Below are 21,941 nucleotides of genomic sequence, written 5' to 3' on the forward strand. Positions count from 1 at the left end.
GACACCAGGAGGCTTGAGGCTTGGGTGCAGGGTCTCTGCAGCCTGTTTCATACGGACTGGAGGAAGTCAGTTTAAGAAGACAAAGTGAACGCTGAGAGAGGCAGACACTCTGGAACTCCTGGTGCTGGGACGCCCTATTCTCAAGGTCTTAGAGCTCTTACCACCCCGCCATCCTGCTCCACACAGCTGGCCCTTGCCAAGCACAGGTGGCCCTGCTAAGGAAGTCCTGAAGAAGCGTTAAGTCAGGTTTTCTAACACACCATCAGGATGCATTGGTCCCACACTAAAGAAAGAGTAATTTCCAGACTAAGGTAGACCCATGGTCCATTCAAACAAGCATCCTACTTATGGCAAACACACCAGGGTTGTTTGCAGGAAACCACACTTGTCTTCAAAAATTCAAGCTCAAATAGCTTCCAAAACATCCTAGCCTGGCCGTATGTTCACTATGGGTCTATGAATTTATCTTCATCTTTCTGGCATCTGACTGAATTTTCTGTCTTTGTCCACTCGTAAAGATAATCCATTCCTAATATGTACTGCCTACCCTGCGAAGCGACAATTCTTATTTGGTTGACTTCTTACAGTATAAATAAACTCGTCACAGGCCTTTTCAATGCTCAAAGTATGACCTACAGATTCTCTTTGTCAGCTTATTCATGTCACTGAGTTTCTGTCTTTCTCAAAAAAAGGAGAAAAAAATTTTGGCCCCCTAGAAGATGCTGTGGAGAAGAGAATGGCAACCCACTTCAGTATTCTTGCCTGGAGAATCCCATGGACAGAGGAGCCTGGTGGGCTACAGTCCGTAGGGTCGCAAAGAGTCGGACACGACTGAAGTGACTCAGCACACACACAGCCCTGCATTACATCAGTCTAACCATCTTTCTCTAATTCTATGTAGAAATACAGTACACAGAGTCACACAGTACTCTTGTGTAACCTCAATGTCTCTGAGTGTTTTAGTCACTGTTCTAGCAAATAAGAGCAAACAGTGAAATAAAAGCAGGAATAGAAAAATGAGAAAAAAAAATTTATACTACTTGGATTTATTCTATGACACCAACAACACAGAAAGGTTAGAAAAAATATTCCTAAAATTGTTATTTTTGAGTGGTTGGATGATAGACAAATCCCTTTTTTCTGTAAATTTTTCTGCATTACTAACATTTCTACACTGGCTATGTACCGTCCTTATTTAAAAAATGTTATTAAAAAAAAACACTGGGAGAAAAATGTGTAACTGAAGAGTTAAGTGGTCAAAACCGAGGTTAAATGAGCATCTGGAGATGGCAGAGAGTCCTGTCAAAAGCTGCGGGGACATCAGGCCCTCACAGGGGGATCGACTCTGGCTGGAGAGCCTTCAGTGGCCCGGATCCTCGCAGGCTCAGGAGGTAGAAAACGGGCTCAGAGCAGGTCAGAACCTTTCCCCAGAGGGCTCACTCCACTTCAGCAAACAGTCACACCTAGAACAGAAAGGCCATTCCTTTTAAAAGTTATTTTAAAAGTACATATAAAGGACCTCAGAACAAAAAAGGCTGGAAGGATATGGTGGCCTGTGTGCTTTCAGAGGCGAGCCTACCACTGAGGAACTAATGGGGCCACTGGGGAGAAAGTGCCTGGACCCTCCCCAGCTACAGGCATGCACTGGGCATCCCAGACATACTTACATATAAATGATAATGAACTGAGTCGCCACGATGAAACGTGTAGGTGGTGGGAGAGGCACTACTACGCTGCATGCTAACATGGGAGAGGCCCAGAAGGCAGGCTTCCTGGAGGAGGTGACACTTGCACCGGGTTAAAGAGAGAAGATTTCTTAAACATTCCTTTGCCAAGCAAAGAATGCGAAAAAGAGTGCGCAGGGGTCCAGGCAGGCACAAATTATGGGCACTCAAAGAAAGAGAAGCTATGTAACCCCAAAACAGTGCTAAGTATTTCACTGAGGAATCCAGTAAATAGTAAGAGTAAACAGTGAAATCAAGGCAGAGATAGAAAAAAGAACACTGGAATTCATTTTGTGATACATACAAATGGCTTAGCTTCAGGGAAGACAAAGGTGAACCAAGCCTTGAATAAAGGGTAGAATTTGGATGGAAGTAGAAAGGGAAGGAAAAGGACAGTATGAGCAAAGACAGAGGCTGTGGGGAGAAAGAGAATGAAAGACATTTGTTCTTTCAGCAAATGTTCATTGCTCACCGCCTCTGTCCCAGGTCTGGGGACTAAGAGCTCGGGGTGCAAGAGGGAGCTGACATTTAATTCAAGCCAACAGACAACAAACCTGTGAGACGGGTACTATTCTCCCCACTGCAGAGATGAGGAAATGGAGGCTTTACAACGAGCAGCTTTTCCAAGGACACAGAGCTCATAAATAGTATACATCTACTTTTAGGTGTGTTTTTATTATAGCCAGGCTTTCGAGAATGTTGATGAGCTGTTTGTTTCTTAAAACATCATGGTTAACGCTCAGAGCATAGGGGGGAACCAAGCAGGCCCTATTCTGCTATTCAAGTGAAAAAAAAAAAAATCATGAGCATGTCTTACTTTCCTTTTATGAATTCTTTTCTGCCCTGGAGGATAAATATGTGGGAGTCTTGAGTTCTGACTTACAAACATCCCAGGCCTTTTGGAACAATTGCTAACAGGACCGGATCAAGCTCTGGAAACCGCCGGATTATACTGACTGGCAACTGATTGAGTCCATTCACTCCAGAACGTGCCCAGGGAGCAAGGGGAGCGTGTCCAGTGAGCGGTCATCTGAGAAAGGTCAGTCGGGTTCCCTCCAAAAACGTTTCGTAAAGACAAAGCCAGACTGAGGATTTGTGTGGAAAATGTTAAACACACTCTGCTGGAAAACTGAGAGATTCCCTCACAGCCATCGGCCTTGCTATTCAGTAAATGACACATCTTCCTGGAAGCTGAACTGAATAATTCGGAGTTGTCAAAAGTCAGCATGTGAACCTGTCAGGTTCCCTGTCTCTGGCCAACTTAACACAGGTTACCCCCAGGTGATCAAGCTCTTCTGGAAGTAGAGAAGCTTTCGGCCCACAAGATATAATTCTAAGCACAGATATATGCAAATGGTGTTGACAAAGAACAAAATAACCTGCTTACATTCTTCTAAGGTTAACCATATGCCTTTAGGTAAAAAGAGGAAAAAAGTTTTATTTTTTTCAGGGTCATTGAAAAGTCATTTGGGTCTATAGTAATTCTTTGCCACATTAAACTTCTACTTTTCAAACAAGAGGTGTTTCTTGTGGGCCTATTAAAAAAAAGCTATGAGTCTCTAATCAAACCTAATAGTAATATAAATTTTCTCCATTATTAAATAGGAAATTTGTTTTTCCTTTTTCATTTCTTTTTTAATCCATTAATTAGAATATAGCTCTAAAGCTTGCAGTCATACAAATCTATTTTTGTGTTTCTTCTGGAGAGACAAATCTGACATTACTATGTGTGATTAACATGGCACCTCACATGCAAGGGTCGTTTCTGTACTTGGAATGTCTAAGGCAGGCAGGCCTGAAATAATCTCCCAGACAGCACTCGGTCTTCTACCCTCCAAAAGCTGGCATTGCTAATGCTATCTGTGGGGGGAAAGTACCAAATACCTAAGATACTTAAAAATGTGTATTTTCATAAAGTAAAGGGAAATAACTTTATTGCAAAATTTGTCTACAGCGGAAGATGTGATCTAAAGTCCAGTGTGACGTGAAAGTGAAAGTATTAGTCGCTCAGTCATATCTGACTCTTTATAACCCCATGGACTGTAGCCTGCCAGGCTCCTCTGTCCATAGGATTTTCCAGGGAAGAACACTGGAGTGGGTTGCCATTCCCTTCTCCAGGGGATCTTCCTGGCCCAAAGACCAAACCCAGGTCTCCCACATTATAGGCAGATTCTTCACCATCTGAACTATCAGGGAAGCCCTAGTTTGACCTGGAGCCTCTGCAATCAGGCAGCGGCTGACTAAAGCATGATTTCAGGGTAAGTGGACCCTGAGCTCATTTCTGTCCTTTCTTTTTCCCTCATGTAACGTTAGGGTTTCCCCACCCTTCCGTGTTTCTTTGGGGGTGGCTAAGTACCAGAGTTCGGCCACAGGGGCAGCCCACCCAGTCCTCTGTCCTGCATTCGTGAACCCATTTCTGCTGGCACCCACTCCAACTTCTTAGGACCGACAAGCGTACAAAACGTGGGCTAGAGAAAAATATTAAAAATATAACTTAAAACATTTACTTTTAGGGTAGCAAAGAGAGATGGAAACTTCTACCTTATTCCAAAAAGTAGAGATGTTCATGGTCTCTTATAGCAACTAAAAGTGCAAACCAGCTAGTGTTCCAGGCCGTGTGGGAGAAATGTTGAAAACCAACCCAAACTGCAAGAAACGCTTACCTTGCTAAAATGGGAGGCCGTTCTGTCTCCACTGGCCTATAAAAATCAAGGCCCCACGTCTGACTACCTCACAAGTATCCCTTCCAAGTTTCAGCTCTTGTTTTTCTGGGATATTGGACTTCTCAGACAAACTGAAAACTAGCAGCAGAAAGACCTAACTAGTACTTTTTAATATGTCCTTTACTGTATCCTTTAAGATATAATACAGCCGTATGGCAGGGTATGGGCTTCCCCGCTGACTCAGCGGTAAAGAATCCACCTGCAATGCAGGAGATGTGGTAGGAGCCATGGGTTTGATCCCTGGGTCAGGAAGATCCCCTGGAGAAGGGAAAGGCAACCCACTCCAGTATTCTTGCCTGGAAAATGCTACGGACAGAGGAGCCTGGCAGGCTACAGTCCGTGGGGTCACAAAGAGTCGAACATGACTTAACGACCAAACAACCAACAGTGGTAGGGTATGGTTCTCCTCCACTCAAATGCATAACTTACTGGGGCGAACTTTCCATCTACTGGCAAAAAGCAAGAAGTCTGTGAAGATGGGCCTCATACCCTGTACTTACATGTACTCCCATGACTGTGGAAATTCTGACCCACCATAAAGATAAAGACAGCTAAACCTGAGGCTGGCTGTTTCTATCTCCCAATCCAGCGCTCTAGGGCTGGCTTACTGCAGTGGTTCCTACTGGAACCTCTGACCAGCAGCATTGGCATCACTGGGTGACTTGTTACAAATGCGCGTTCTGCCCCCAGACCTATTGAGTCAGAGACTCTCTGGGGCTCAGTTCCCCAGGTGACTGATGCCCCCAAGTTTGAGAAGTACAGTTGCACAAAGGTAACTATCACACCACTGGCATCTGTAACTCCCAGAGCCTGCAGGTGGCAGTAAAGGCCAGTTAGAAGAATTACAGGCACTAGAAGCTCAAGTTGTAAGTGTTAACAGAGCCAGCCTGCCTGACCACACTGTTCCAGCAGTTTCTTAACAGCTGGCTCAGCCTCCTCCAATGAGTTTGAAGGTCACAGTACGTCCCAGCTTTGAATAGAAACTGGACTGAAATTCTTGTGGTCCAAAAGAAGACATATTGAACCTACGAATTTCAGGGATGCAATCAATATTTAATTATCTTAAATATTTTGTGTTTAATACTATGAGGATACAAACACACTTTAAGAGTGAAAATTTCAATACTTATCAAATAGAACAAGAAACTCAAATTATTCTCAGCCATTATGTGTATCTGAATTATTTTTATGCACTCTGAATGATTAGAGTTCCCACCATTAAAATCTCATTGAGATAACATGGTAACACTGAGAAGAGAAATTTTCTACTGTAAAGCATGGATCAGGCATCCCTTTACTATTTACTAGAATCTGTGAAAACCCTGAATTTTGCATTAATTTGTCTTACACAAACTACAAACATCTCCAGTGAGGATGTGGAGCAACGGGAACTCTCACACAGCTTGGGGAGTAAATCAGTACAACCACTTTGGAAAACTGTTGAGCAGTGTCTACCAAAGCTAAACACACAACATTCAGGGCCAGCAAGTCCACTCCTGGGTTTGCACCACTGAGAAATGACCATGTCTAGCTACTTAAAGCCTCATACAAGTGTTTGTAGAAGTGTAACTCGTAATACGGAGAAGGCAATAGCAACCCACTCCAGTAGCCTTGCCTGGAAAAATCCCATGGACAGAGGAGCCTGGTGGGCTGCAGTCCATGGGGTCGCAAAGAGTCGGACACGACTGAGCAACTTCACTTTCACTTTTATGCACTGGAGAAGGAAATGGCAACCCACTCCAGCGTTCTTGCCTGGAGAATCCCAGGGATGGAGGAGCCTGGTGGGCTGCCGTCTATTGGGTCACACAGAGTCGGACACAACTGAAGCAACTTAGCAGCAGCAGCAGCAACTGGTAATAGTTACAACCAGGAAAAAATAATCCAAATATCCATCCTCAGTAGTGGAAAAAATTAATATGACTATGCATACAATAAAATAGACACAGCAAGGAAAACACAAATGAAACAATAAAGCGGACCACTGCTACAGGCTACGGATGAGCCTCACAGATGTAACACTGATTAAAAGATGCAAGGGATTAAGAATCACAAGCTTGACCAATCAGGCAGAACAAATATCTGGTGACAGAGGTCAGCAAAGAGGTTACTGAGGCCATCTAGAACAGGCAAGAGGAGCTCACAGGGTAAGCTCTAGGTCCTGATGTGTGGAATGGTGACAGGAGTGTATACATATGAAAAGTTCATTGACTTGCACACTTAAAACTTTTACACTTTACTATATGTATATGGGCTTCCCAGGTGGCTCAGCAGTAAAGAATCTGCCTGCCAGTGCAGGAGAGGCAGGTATGATCTGGGTCTGGGTCGGGAAGATCCCCTAGAGGAGGAAATGGCAACCCACTCCAGTATTCTCAACTGGGAAATCCCATGGATGGAGGAGTCTGACAGGCTACAGTTCATGGGGTCACAAAGAGTTGGACCGGCCATGACCAAGTGATTAAACAACAATATATATGTTATATTTCTTTATAAAGGGACAACAACATGTATGTTATACTTCTTTACAAAGAGAAGTTAAACACACACAAAATATCCTTGACAGATTATCCTGTAATAATTTTCAACATCCATCATAAAAGTCTTCCCTGATGGCTCAGAGGGTAAAGAATCAGCCTCCACTGTAGGAGACAAGAGATTCAGGTTTCTTCCCTGTGTCAGGAAGACCCCCTGGAGAAGGAAATGACTACCCACTCTAGTATTCTTGCCTGAAAAACCCCATGGACACAGGAACCCAGCAGGCTATAGTCCAGCGGATCAGAGAGTTGGATACAACTGAGCAACTAAGCACACATAAAAATCTAAATTACTGGGCAACTACATCTGACATCAGAGTATCATTTACTGCAAAAATACTGCATTTGCTGAGCTACATCTCAAAATTAGATACAGAGAACAATGGGCTTTCCTATATTCAATTATGCCATCAAATCAATGTATCCTCCTATGACAAGGCCAAAACTTTCTGGCTTGCACTCTCTGGTCCCAAACTCCATTTATTCCATGCCACTTCATGCCATCATAGGTGGCAACTGATGTCTATCATCCCGAGCCCCTGCAGGCCTGGATGTGGTCACCATTCCAGGGAGGCTGACAAGGCTGGCTCCAATCCTTAGCTACCTGCCTGAATCTCTCCGAATCACCCCTGTCCTAACGTCAGCCACCATGCAGCCTCACAAATCAAGGCGTGTCCCAGCACAGGGAAAGTGTTAAGACAGCACAGCCTTCAGGTCAATGCGGACCTATTGGATTCTAGGTTCCGATCCAGTAGGGCTCAGACGCTAAGCCAACTGTCGACTGCTGCTGCTGCTGCTAAGTCACTTCAGTCGTGTCCGACTCTGTGCGACCCCAGAGACGGCAGCCCACCAGGCTTCCCCGTCCCTGGGATTCTCCAGGCAAGAACACTGGAGTGGGTTGCCATTTCCCTCTCCAATGCATGAAAATGAGAAGTGAAAGTGAAGTCGCTCAGTCGTGACCGACGCTTCGTGACCCCATGGACTGCAGCCCACCAGGCTCCTCCGTCCATGGGATTTTCCAGGCAAGAACTGGAGTGGGGTGCCATTGCCTTCTCCTAGGAGATACCAAATTACACCCCAGGAGCAGACACCTCCAGGCCTCGCCGCTGGCCCCCAGGTCCTGAACCCGCGCCGCCCTCCCCTGCGCCGCTCAGGCCACCCGATCCATAAAGAACCCGAACCGGGAAAATCCACTCGGTCTGCTTCTGCGTTTCCGGCTCAGGTTTAAAAAACAAACAAAAAAAAGCGCAACCGAGGGCAGTGTGACCAAGAGGAGGAGCCACGTGTTCCGGGCGACACTCGGGTCCCCCACGCGCGGCCGCGGGGCGCGCAGGGCCGGGGGCGGCGGCCCCTAGACTCGGCGCTGACTCGGGAAGAGTCAGGGCACAAGCGCGCGCGGGGCCGCGGGCCAGCGGGGGCGCGCCCCGGGGCCGAGAACCCGCCCGGCGCGCTCTCGGGCCGGGCCGCCCGCGGCAGGAGGCCGGGCCGCGCGCGCGCGCCGCCGCCCCGGGGCCGGCGCGGTTACCTGGGAGCAGGAACACGTGCTGCCAGACGCGAGCGCCGTCCCCGCCGTCCGCGCCGTGCGCCATGCCGCTCGTCCGCTCCCGGCGGCCGCGGGCCTCAGCCCTCGGAGCGCGGGCTCGGCGACAGGCGGGTGGCAAATGGCGGGAGAAGGGTCGATTCCGGGAATGCGGCGGGGCCCGGGGCGCGCGGCCGGCCGGGCGAACGTCGTTTCGCTTCCGGAGTCCGCCAGCGGCCCGGATTTCAGAGTTTAAATTGAGCGCCGGGCCCAGGCCGCCGGCCCCCTGGCTCGCCGCCCGCCGGCGGGGAAGGGTCGCGGCCTCTCCCCCCGCGCGGCTCGGCCAATGGTAGCTGCTCCCCCGCGGCGCCCGTGACGCGGCCCGGGGGCGGGGTCGCCGGGCCCCGGGCTTCGGGTCCGCGCTCCCAGCGGCCTTGCGCGCGCGCGGCGGGGCGCGGCCCCGGGGAGATCGCGGCGAGGCCGGGTCCCTGGGCTGTGGGGCACCCGGAGGCTTGACGCTCGCCGCCCCCGAAGGCTGGCGGACGCGCGCACACCTGGCAGGAGGCTAAGCCTGGCGCAAATCCATCCTGAGGACGAGAACCGTCACGCCCGAATCCTCATGCCGCTGTTCCTCGTCAACGTTTCTGGATAGAGCTTGCATTCTGCGTTGGAATTAATGCCATAATCTGGTGTGCTTTGTGATTCATGACAAAATGCATGCAAAGCAGACCTCAAATTGGGGTTAGTCCTTATTACTCCAAAGAGGGGCACAGTTTGAGGCCCAAAATGTACATTTGTTGTTTTGGAAGACGTTGATTTGTAACGAGTTAAAAGTCAAGACTTTAAAAGCGATGTTTACAAAGTCAACATGGTAAAGCGTCTGCCTGCAATGCAGGAGATCTGGGTTCGATCCCTAAGTCAGGAAGATCCCCTGGAGAAGGAAATGGCAATCCACTCCAGTACTCTTGCCTGGAAAATTCCATGGATGGAGGTGCTTGGTGGGCTACAGTCCATGGGGTTGCAAAGAGTTGGACACGACTGAGCGACTTCACTTACAGAGTCATGATATTTACGTAAACTTCTCAAAAATAAAATTTTAATCATACACGGTTTTAGAAAAGGTATCAAGTGTGTGTCTCATACTTAAGAATAAGTTTGACACCCTGCTACCCCAGATCCCCAATCCCCCTCCCCAGGAGCAATTACTGTTAACAGTCTCTTATCTGTTCTTCCAGAATTTTTCCATTCACAGCAAGTTCCCGTGTCTTACTTTTATTTTGCACAAATGAAAGAGTAATATGCATAACTCTTAAGGCACTTAACGTTTTTTGTTTAATCTTGAAGATAGTTAAACGCTGCAGCACTAGATCATCTCAGCCTTCCGAAAAGATTCTCTGTTTCAATCCTGTTTCCCACCAGGGCAGACAAATTCAACTGAAGGTGACGGCAGGACACACCTGGCGGAGAGGAAGCGTTTCTGGTAGGGGAGGGGCACCCAGAGGCCAGCTCTGGGGCAGGCAGCAGAGGGGTATTGCTCTAGAGCTATTTTCATCTTTCTCCGATCCTTTCCAGCCGTTGGCTGTTTGCATATGTGTTTTTATGTGGTTGTTTCACAGTACAAAACTATTTTTGTCTGCCTTTCTCCCTTAACATTGCCATAAACACCTTTCCCACAGCATCCAGAACCATCGTTGGAGACAGGCTATTTCACACTGCTAATGTACCATGGTTACTCACCCATTCCTTAACCTGCAATATTTGGGTTATTTCAAACTGTTATTCTAAGCAATGCTATAATGTATACTATATATGGACTATGCAGTGGGAGTATGTGCTCAGTCACTTCAGTCGTATCCAACTCTTTGTTACCCCACAGACTAGAATCCACCAGCCTCCTCTGTCCATGGGATTCTCTAGGCAAGAATACCGGAGTGGGTTGCCATGCCCTCCTCCAGGAGCTCTTCCTGACCCAGGGACCAAACCTGAGTCTCCTGCACTGCAAGCGGATTCTTTACCCACTGAGCCAAGCAATCAACTAGAGGTCTACATAGTGAACTAATGTACACATGCTTTATATCAAGAGGGAAAAAAAGAAGTAGGAAAAGATTTAGGGCAGAAAAAAATAGCGGTAAATTAAAATGACATAAAACAACATATCTTTTAGAAGGACACATGCACATTTAAGGCTATATATCAAACACATAAGAAAAGGGTATCTTTAAAGGGCAAAAGAATGGGATAAAGAATGAGAAGGCAAGAAATATCAAATAAAAGAGGAGTTGGAGGGGCATGTGGATGACTGTCACTATGTCCTGTGAATAAGAATATAATTCATTGTAGGTCCAAGTGTGAAAACTTGCTTTTTTTTTTAATGTGCTGAAACAAACATCTCTATGCAATTTCATTTATCCATTAAAAAATTAGTTAAGTACCTTCTTGGAACCCTTGCTGTACCAGTCAATCCTAAAGGAAATAAACCCTGAATAATCATTGGAAGGACTGATGCTAAAGCTTAAGTTCCACTACTTTGGCCACCTGATGCGAAGAGATGACTCATTAGAAAAGACCCTGATGCTGGGAAAGACAGGGCAGGAGAAGAAGAGGGTGTCAGAGGATGAGATGGTTGGATGCAAAGGGCATGAACTTGGGCAAACTCAGGAGATGGTGAGGGACACCAGGGAGGTCTGGTGTGCTGCTATCCATGGGGTGGTGAAGAGTCTGACACAGCTGGGTGACTGAACAACAACCTTCTTGGAAGGGGACCGGTGGTGATGTTCCAGACGTGCTTCAGATTCCTACTCTCCTCAGGGTAAAGGCTAAGGTCCTGAGCTTGGAACATATGGCCCATGAGATCTGGTCCTCACGTGCCCCTCCCATCAGTTTCCACTGCCTCCCTCCCTCCCCACCTTGACCACAGTCTGGCAGGTCCTAAGAAACTGCTCTCTGTCAGCACTTGACACTATGTCCCTAATGTTGGAACTGTGCTGCTCTCAACTACGGACTAAATCTTCCCTGGTGGCTCAGACGGTAAAGGGTCTGTCTGCAATGCGGAAGACCCAGGTTCAATCCCTGGGCTGGGAAGATACCCTGGAGAAGGAAATGGCAACCCACTCTTCTTGCCTGGAAAATCCCATTGACAGAGGAGCCTAGCGGGCTACAGTCCATGGGATCACAAAGAGTCGGACATGACTGAGTGACTAACACACACCCACACACAACTATGGACTAAGCTCTCAACTCTGCCTTTTCTCTCTTTCCACTTAGCCTGGACCCTCACCCATCAGGCTCACTTCTCATTAGAAATCCTCTTCCTCTCTCCAAACACCCTCCCCATGAATGAGTGAGATGCCTCCTTACAAGGGAGTGAGCCTGATTTTCAGTCAGTTCCTTGAGGAAGGACAGCATCTAATAATTCAACAATTTATCTTCAAAAAAAAAAAAAAAGAGAGAAAGGGAGAAGACTTTCACTGCATACTAACTGTGACAAGCATGGCAGTAAACATAGAACTGATTCTTTCAGTCCTCCCAGCAGTCTTAAGGGGAAGTAGCAGTGTGATCCCCACATTTTACAGAGAAAGAATGTAAACTTTAATGAGATCAACTAATTACCCAGCAGTGGCAGAGCAGGAATTCCAACCCAGACATTGGACTCTTGGCCTCCCCTCCCTCCTTCCTTAGTGTCCCAATGCCTGGAACAAAGCTGTATGGGCACACAGCATATGCCCCACAAATATTTTTTGAGTAAACATGCATATGGATAGATAGGCAGTTATGGTAAAAGTCAGTGTGGCATTCCTAAGTTTTATAAGCAAAAACAAAGTGATTATATTTAGCATATCATAAAATATTCCATAAATTAAATTTTGTACTAGTTATACTGACACACAAAGAGACCAACAGGTCATTCTCCAAGGAGTAAGAAGGGAACAGCAACATTAATACCTCTGAGTAAGGAAACAAAAAAAACTCTTCTAAATACCAGAAAAAAGAAATGTTTGTTTTCTAGTGGAAGAAAAAGAAGAACTGGGGGAAAAAATTTTAAAGACAGTTCAGAGTCCAGTGACCTCTAGTGATGGTTAGTGATGATCAGAACAGAGAGTCTGAACTGATAAGGAAATAAAATTCTTTTCCTCTTATAAATTATTAAACACTTATGAGAATCCTCCTTTCAAAACAAAATGAGAATGAAAATCCTAATTTATCATCACTTTTATCCTGAGAAAGGATTGTTGCTGTGTTTTTGTCCTGTTGCCAAGCATTCATCTAGGGATAACAAGGAAGGCAACATGGTACCCAAGCAAAAGATGGGGAGGAGAAGGGCATCAGTTCTCGAAAGGGCCAACTGTTTAGATGGGAGACCAAGGAGTAGTACTGAGCTGTTCTTTCTGGGGATAATATTTCCTCTTATATTCCTCTCTTATTCAACCCAACAGGATCGTACTTGTTGCAAAAGGCTGCATATCTTATATGCAAATACCCACATATAAAACTGAGATCTGCCAGCTATAGAACAAGAATGACTGAAGCTATAGAGAGAGAAAGAACAGCAGCCTCAGACATTCAGAAGCTGGCCCCCCTGGATCCCTTGACGTTCCCAGGACTATACCAGCCTCAGACAAGGCTGCCCTGAGACCACGATAAAATGAGAGTAAGGCCACTTCACGATTTGGGTGAAGCAAAGACAAAAACAGGTCACTGGGTGACCTGCAAAATACTGAACACCTCCTCTCCTAGCCAAAATGAGTGACTGCTACTTCTTTGCAATTACAGCTTCATCCTCCGCCAGCATCCCCTCCTTGTAGAGGAGACATCAATGGTAGAACTGCCCTGCCTTCTCATAGCACCAGAGCCAGAGTGGATCCCTGTGTCCTTAGACCCTCCCCAGGTCACCCAACCAGAGCCCAACCCTTCCAAGCTTCCTCCCAGCCCCCTCCTACTCAACACCCCCAACTTCCCATGGCCTGTGCTCTGCCTCCTGCAATTGAGTAGTGGATCTGCTTGACCAACCTTGTTCTTGGGCTAAAATTGGGCTTGACACCGTGTTTACACATTTCCTCTCTGTGTGTGTGTACAGTCATAAACCTTACATATATTTATGTAAAATTAAGGTAGTTCTGATAACTTTTACTGATGATCTCATAATTAAGAGGCTTAACGGAAATCAATCCTGAATATTCATTGGAAGGACTGATGCTGAAGCTGAAGCTCCACTACTTTGGCCACAGGATGTGAAGAGCTTACTCATTAGAAAAAACCCTGGTGTTGGGAAAGATTGAAGGCAGGAGGAGGAGAAGGGGACAACAGAGAACGAGATGGTTGGGTGGCATCACAGACTCAATGGACATGAGTTTAAGCTCCAGGAGATGGTGAAGAACAGGGAAGCCTGGCGTGCTGCAGTCCATGGGGTCCCAAAGAGTCAGACACGACTGAGAGACTGAACAACAAAAAGATACACTTTCATTTATAAAGTCTAAGCAGTACCTTTCTGCTGTTCTCTCCCTACAAATAAAATACTCTTCAAATATTAATGTGATACTTTATTAATTCATTCTGTCAAACTAGCAAAAAATAGGAAATGAAATTGCTAAATATGGCTGATCTGTTGCAGAAGATTAACAATTTTCTTAGTAATGTGAATTCCACATGATATTTTTCAAAGAAAAAATAAGTAATGGTTGACTATTTAAGGAAGAACTGCTACATCTTCAGCAGAAAAATATTCAATTTCATATTGACTTTAGTAGTTACACTGACCATGTAACGTTCCTGAAAACTTAGAGTCTTCTTCATTAGTTTATTAAGTATTCCTAATTCTTTAAGGAAATGGTAACCCACTCCAGTACTCTTGCCTGGGAAATCCCTTGGACAGAAGAGCCTGGTGGGCTACAGTCCATGGGGTCACAAAAGAGTCAGAAACAACTTCGTGACTAAACAACAATTCTTTAAGAGTGTCATAAAGCAATTGTCCTTTAAAAGTGCTTACAAACTTCAGTGTTCAGAAAGTTTTGACAAAAGGCAGGAAATGACCTAATAATGCAATAACAATCTCCTGGTTAGGGGCTTCCCTAGTGGTTCAGATGGTAAAGAATCCACCTGCAATGCAGGAGACCCGGGTTCAATTCCTAGGTTGGGAAGACCCCCTGGACAAGGGAATGGCTACCCACTCCAATATTCTTGCTTGGAGAATGCCATGGACAGAGGAGCCTGGCAAGCTACAGTCCATGGGGTCGCAAAAGTGTTGGATATGACTGAGGGACTAAGCACGCATGCAATCTCCTGGTTACTTTGATGCTTGGTCCTTCTCATTCTCTCTCTCTCTCTCTCCATGGGCAAATCTAAATTAATTCTGTAATGTTACTGATACCTACTCTGTTTCAGACACTGTTCTGGTGCCTTGGGCTATATCAGTAAATAAATAAAAATGCCTGTCCTCCTGGATTTTACATCTAGTGGAGGGAGACAGACAAGCAACACACATAATAAATGGATTTTATAGTCAATAGAAGCGGGCTAGTCCTCTGTAGGAAAGAGGTACAGCAGGGCAAGGGCTCATGAGGACGAGGAGGGTTTCAGTTTTAAATAAAGCAGTCAGTGTGAGCCTCGTTAAGAAGGAAAACTTTGAGCAAAGACCTGAAGGAAAAAAGGAAGTTGGGTGTGTATATATCTGAGGGAAGGGGAGGCACAGGGAACAACCAGTGCAAAACCTTCAGACTGTAGCTTTTACGGCATATTAGAGGACATCAAAGAAAGCTGTGTGGCTTGACCAAAATGAGCAATGGGAAGAGAAGCAGGAGACAAGTATGGAGAAGTGAGGACCTTATATGCCATAAAGAAAGAAAGAAAGTGAAGTTGCTCAGTCATATCCAACTCTTTGCGACCCCATGGACTGCAGCCTACCAGGGTCCTTCGTCCATGGGATTTTCCAGGCAAGAGTACTGGAGTGGGCTGCCATTTCCTCCTCCAGGGGATCTTCCCAACCCGGGGATCAAACCTGGGTCAGGCAGATGCTTTACCATCTGAGCCACCAGGGAAGCCCTTATATGCCATGGGAAGAGGTAAAATGGGATTCTCCAGAGAGCTGACCAAGGAAAGCTAAAAGAGTGTAACAAAGAATAAGAAAAGGGAAAAAGGGAGAACAATCAAGAATAGCTGCAACTAAAAACATGACAGAAAAGCCCAGTATTTGCTCAAAATACTTCCACTGTCATCCACAATAAGACATATATTTTACAGCATGACCCAACCATCACACAAAAGGCACACATGCAAATAAAAGTTACACAAACCCAAACTTGCACACACGTTCAGTCAGTCAGTTCAGTCGCTCAGTCGTGTCCGACTCTTTGCGACCCCATGAATCACAGCACGCCAGGCCTCCCTGTCCATCACCAACTCCCAGAGTTCACCCAAACTCATGTCCATCGAGTCGGTGATGCCATCCAGCCATCTCATCCTCTGTCGTCCCCTTCTCCTCCTGCCCCCAATCCCTCCCAGCATCAGAATCTTTTCCAGTGAGTCAACTCGTCGCATGAGGTGGCCAAAGTATTGCAGTTTCAGCTTCAGCATCAGTCCTTCCAATGAACACCCAGGACTGATCTCCTTTAGAATGGACTGGTTGGATCTCCTTGCAGTCCAAGGGACTCTCAAGAGACTTCTCCAACACCACAGTTCAAAAGCATCAATTCTTCGGCACTCAGCTTTCTTCACAGTCCAACTCTCACATCCATACATGACCACGGGAAAAACCACAGCCTTGACTAGATGGACCTTTGTTGGCAAAGTAATGTCTCTGCTTTTTAATATGCTATCTAGGTTGGCCATAACTTTCCTTCCAAGGAGTAAGCGTCTTTTAATTTCATGACTGCAATCAGCATCCGCAGTGATTTTGGAGCCCAAAAAAATAAAGTCTGACACTGTTTCCCCATCTATTTCCCATGAAGTGATGGGACCAGATGCCATGATCTTAGTTTTCTGAATGTTGAGCTTCAAGCCAACTTTTTCACTCTCCTCTTTCACTTTCATCAAGAGGCTTTTTAGTTCCTCTTCACTTTCTGCCCTGTTCAGCAGACTCTAAATCTAGGCTATTAGGTTTCTTTTCCTTATTCAATGCTGATAACATTGACTAAGTTGATTTCACAACCTAGTAATGGGTTGTGATTTACAGTTAAAAGAGCATGGCTAATCGGTAATGTGATCGTTCCGGCTACACCCTAACATGTGGATGACGTAATCAACATCTTTGTCAACTCTGAGTGAGCTTTGGCTAAACACACATAAGGCCTAATGACTTTCAACAGGGAACCACCATTAGCTCATTAATCAAAAGCCAATGTATATATAAGATACTCTGCTTTCATGACAGTTGTAGTCATATACAAATACTGTGTGGGCTGGGTCACTATTAGGAAATGTAAAACATGTGAAATTCGGGCACATCATTTCTGACAGGCAGCCAATATTTATGGTAGCTGACTAAAGAGACTTTACCTCAAATAAACAAATGTTTAATGTTTCCATAAAAGTGTAGACATGACCCTAAGTAGTAAATTTGCTAATAGATTTCTGTTCATTATCATGTTTAGATACAGTTGTTTTAGAAAACAGTGCAAATTTTAGAACTAGATCTCAAAAATCTTTTTAATGTCTTTCAAAATGTTTGAGAACAGCTTGGTTTTATGAATATATAAGCACTGGTACTTTTCCGAACCGTTATATTGCCCTTTCAAAACTCGGAATTCATTTTCGACAAGGTTGTACTTTTAAATATACATAATATATTTTTTGCCACTGCAAAAAGTTCTTAGATTTGTCATTGGATAGGTTCAAGTTTTATCGTACACTGGAAATGTCCCCTCCAATCCACTGACCACATAGCAAGAGTGGCCAATTTTCTCCACAGTGTTACCCAATGGATTTTTCTGCAATGATGGGAATGCTCTATAGCTGATTTTCTCTGTTAGGGTAGCCACTAGCCACTTATGCTTTTGAGCACTGATGTGGATGGTGTGAAAACCTGAACAAGTCACTGCCTTGCCTAAACCCCTTCAGCAGTTTCCAACAACGTTTCAAAATTTAAAATCCTCAGCTTGGCATTCAAAACCAAGATGAACCGACCCCCCAGCCCACCACTGTGTGTGTGTGTGTGTGTGTGTGTCTGTGTGTGTGTGTGTGTGTGTTAGTAGCTCAGTCATGTATAGCTCTTTGTGATCCCATGGACTGTAGCCCGCCAGGCTCCTCTGTCCATGGAATTCTCCAGACAAGAATGCTGGAGAGAGTTGCCATGCCCTCCTCCAGGGGATCTTCCCAACCCAGAGACTGAACCCAGGTCTCCTGCACTGCAGATAGATTCTTTACCATCTGAGCCACAAGGGAAACCACTGCCCACTACTAGGTCCCTGTAACCCCAGTCTCTTGGTCTTTCTTCTGCCTCTGCAGCATGCCATGCTGCTTACAGCCTCAAAAATCAGGCACAGGGTGTTTCCTCTGCCAGGAAATTGTTTCCACTCCCATCCAGCACTCCTCTCATGCCCTCCTTTCCTGGACAAAGCCAACTCATTTCTTAGATCTCCTTCTCTTCTTGGCTTACGTGTTCATTTACTAATTTAGCAAGTTTGTTGAGTTCCATCTATGAGCCAGGCATTGTGCTAGATGTTGGCGAGGGTCAGCAAAGATGACAGGGCAAGAGACAGGCTCTGTGTACTTGTGGAGTTCTTAGTCTAGTTAGGATGACAGACTGTCTAAAGTGAGAGTAAGTTGTGATAGCATCTTAAGTCAGGGGTCTGAGCTGCACCAGAGAATAATCGCTGGTGGGGAGAGGATTCTTAGAGAATATCACAGTTTCACTGAGACCCTGAAGGAAGAAAGGAGCCACATGTGTGAAGAAGAGGAAGAGGTTGCTGGAGAGCCCTTGTCACAGCACGAATTAAACTTGTCCCTGTGGTGACATATTTCCTTGAGGTGTGTAAGGTCCATGGGGGCAGGGACCCATCTATCTTGTCTTATGTCCTCACAGCACAGAGTCTGGTGCATAATCAATGCTCAGTAAATTCTTATTGGCAGATGAATAAGCAAAATTTTTGAAGTCTAAAAATTGAATAATTGCTGTAGAATAATTATGAAAGGAAAATTCATCAGTGAGTATTAATTATGATTTCCTTTGGCTAATAAAAATAGTTTTATTTAAAGGTTTTAAATTTTTCAAGGACAACAAATTGAGTCCAAATAATAATTTCTCAAGAATCAAGAATTTGTTGATACTCTATGAATTCTTAGAATGTCTTGGTGAAGTGACTACTCATTGATTTTCATCTTCTGTGCCCAAATTCCTGCTAGTTATTAAGTTATTTACTAAATTAAGCCTCACTGAGGCCATGCCTCTCAATCGTCCTCCAGATCCCCTCTTGGCTATTCCAATAAGAAGTGAGTCAGGGCACACTGCACGCTGGGTTGACACTTCCAGTCTCCACCTACACTATCCCAAACAGATAGCATTTATAGATCCTTTGTAAAAATAATAAGCTGAAAAGGTACAGCTCCTGTTGTAAAGAAGCCTGATAAATACATTTTTTTTAAAAAAAAATCAGTTTTAGGGTGTGGACATGGTTTTCAGCAAAGAAAGCCCTTGTCTCTATTTCTGTCAATCCTTAGGGTTGTGATAAAGGAAACAGACTTCAGTTGAAGTCAGAGAGATTTAGATTAGACATAAGAAATAATTTCAGATCTCTGTAAGACTTTCAGGACTGCCTGGGGATTTTGAGAATAAGAGCTTTGCTGAAACAGCTTAAATACTAGCCTACTTGGAACTAGAAGGAATTACCAATGTCACAGATGTCTTCTGAAATTTGAGATTCTGTCCACCAACTCTATAGACCTGATCTTTATGATCTACTCTTTACTGATCTTTATGATCTACTCTTTACTGATCTTTACTGATCTACTCAGAATCTGCAACAAAGAAAGAAGGACACTGAGGAAAAGACCAAGAAAGCTTGGCCATCAGTCCTCATAAGAGCTTATAACATAGGAGATGCCAGTGGTACCTGAGCAGGACCAAGGTAACCAAGGCTCTGGGGGCCAGTGATGCAGGGGAAGGTGCCTCTTCACCTGTATTCCAGGTTATTTCTTTCCATCATCAACAAGCATTTGTAGAGGATCATTCACATTCCACACTGTGTAAGGTGCTCTGCAGAATGAATATAGGAAAGAATGCCATCATTGCTTATTCTTAAAATGTGTACAATCAAATGTGAAAAGGCCCACACGTAAGAAATAATTAGAAAAACATAACACAGCAATGGATAAGGCTGAGCCACAGCAAAGCGTGTGGGCTTACCAGCAATGAAGAGGGGGTTATGAGGATTCTTGGGGGATGGATGGAACTTGAATAGCTGTAGAAGTGTGGAGGGCATTTCAGATGTTTGCTAAATGGGGGCTAAAACCGGATCGAGTATCAGAGTATGTTGCTGAGTCTGTCTATAGTGCAGATATTTTGGAGAGCACGGGAGGTGGTGAAGTGGAATAATTGATTAGTGGTGCGTGGTCACAGAATGCTTTGAAAATCAGCCAGAGAATTCTAGACTTGAGGAGGGAGGGAAAGAAGCAGTGTGTGTTCTTGAGTAGGTCAGTGATATATTGTAAACCACGTTTCCAGATTTGTTCAGTAGCAGTTTTTTACAATCAAGTGTTTCATATGGATTAGGTATAAAATGGGATTCCCAGGTGGCTCAGTAGAAAAGAATTTGCCTGCAGTGCAGGAGACACAGGGGACACTGGTCGATCCCTGGATGAGGAAGATCCCCTGGAAGAGGGCATGGTAACCTGCTCCAGCATTCTTGCCTGGGGAATCCCATGGACAGAGCCTGGTGGGTACAGCCCAAAGGGTCGCAAAGAGTCAGACACAGCAGAAGTGACTGAGCACGAGCACAAGGTATAAAATGAAAGGTCCACATGCATAAAATTAAAAGTCTACTTCTTTTTTGCTGTTAAAATATAAACCTTTTGTTGTTAAATGACCACTCAATTAATTTAAAACGCACCTATGGAAAGAAGGGCAAGCGTAATTGGACGAACTTTGTCATCAGTCAGACGACATCTGCAGAGCTTTGACCTGGAGCTTAGAGCCCTTCTGAGTGGTTGGTTCTTCTTTAGATTCTCACTGCACCTGAGCCCTATTTCAAGAAAAATAGAAGAAATCATGTAAACAGCTAATTTGGCCGATATGAAAAATTCAGACTTCTTAAATATAGAATTTTCACAGTTGTATTCCAAATCCCCAGCATAACGCATGCGTTCCGCTCCCAGGCCATTGGGGAAGGGCACTGGGTTCGCCCTGGAAGGCTGCGTGTCTGCCCAGGCGGAGCCCTGAATTGAAGGCAGGGGTGTGAGGTCAGTCCCAGCTCAGGGTTTCCTCAGTTGTTCTCCTGAGTCTGGTCCCTTCCTCAGTCCAGGTTTCTTCTAAAACTGAGGGATGTGGAGAGAGATAAACCAAGAAAGTGGGTTTTAGGACAAATGAATAAAAACTACATTTGTTTATGTAACAAGTGTTCTAGTTTGAGCCTGTGCGCCGTGCTTAGTCACTCAGTCATGTCCGACTCTGCAATCTTGTGGACTGTAGCCCTCAGGCTCCTCCATCTGGGGGATTCTCTAGGCAAGAATCCTGGAGTGGGTTGCAATGCCCTCCTCCAGGGGATCTTCCCGACCTAAGGATTAAACCCAAGTTTCCGGTGTTGCAGGAGAGTTCCTTACTGTCTGAGCCTCCCCTGCCGCACTCCAGGTTTCATCTAAAATTGAGGGGTGTAAAGATAAACTAAGAAAGTGGGCTTTAACAAGGAGCTCCAACCAGTCCATCCTAAAGGAGATCAGTCCTGAATGTTCATTGGAAGGACTGATGCTGAAGCTGAAACTCCAATACTTTGGCCACTTGATGCGAAGAACTGACTCATCAGAAAAGACCTTGATGCTGGGAAAGATTGAAGGCGGGAGAAGAAGGGGGCAACAGAGGATGAGATGGTTGGATGGCATCACCGACTCAATGGACATGAGTTTGAGTGAACTCCGGGAGCTGGTGATGGACAGGGAGGCCTGGCGTGCTGCAGTCCATGGGGCCGCAAAAAGTCAGACACGACTGAGCGACTGAACTGAACTGAATAAAAAATACATGTATTTATGTAACAAAGGTTCTAGTTTGAGCCTAGCCTGATATATTTTACGGCATACTTGGCGGGTGGGTAGGAAGAGTCTAGTTGCATGAGGATAGAACTCTCTTGGCAGATAAACCCATTTTTAGAAAGCCAAGCACGTGCTTGGTTCACAACCAGATCTCTAGCCCTGGAGAAGAGAGACAGTGCGGAGTACACACTCTACCATTCAGAGAGTCTTGGCCCAGCCCTCATGAACTGGATGCTGAATTCTAGGAAAAATTCAGAGGCACTGGAGTACAAATTGC

At 45.3% G+C, this 21,941-nt stretch overlaps 1 protein-coding gene across 2 annotated transcripts in view; it reads right to left on the reverse strand.

Annotated features, from left to right (window-relative positions):
* The window catches only part of RNASEH2B (ribonuclease H2 subunit B), a 65,504-nt gene extending 56,573 nt beyond the window's left edge, over positions 1 to 8,931 (reverse strand). The window contains exon 1 of one of the 2 annotated variants that reach the window (XM_055426155.2): positions 8,504 to 8,931. In XM_055426155.2, the coding sequence (XP_055282130.1) occupies positions 8,504 to 8,567 (64 nt within the window). In that variant the 5' untranslated portion in view covers positions 8,568 to 8,931. The remainder of the gene's footprint in view (positions 1 to 8,503) is intronic. The other variant, XM_055426154.2, reaches the window with a different exon arrangement.
* Between the last annotated feature and the right edge of the window lie 13,010 nt (positions 8,932 to 21,941).

This window comes from Moschus berezovskii, chromosome 13 (assembly GCF_049115385.1).
Source record: "Moschus berezovskii isolate FMDL1 chromosome 13, NW_MosBer_1.0, whole genome shotgun sequence".
Taxonomy (NCBI): Eukaryota; Metazoa; Chordata; class Mammalia; order Artiodactyla; family Moschidae; genus Moschus; species Moschus berezovskii.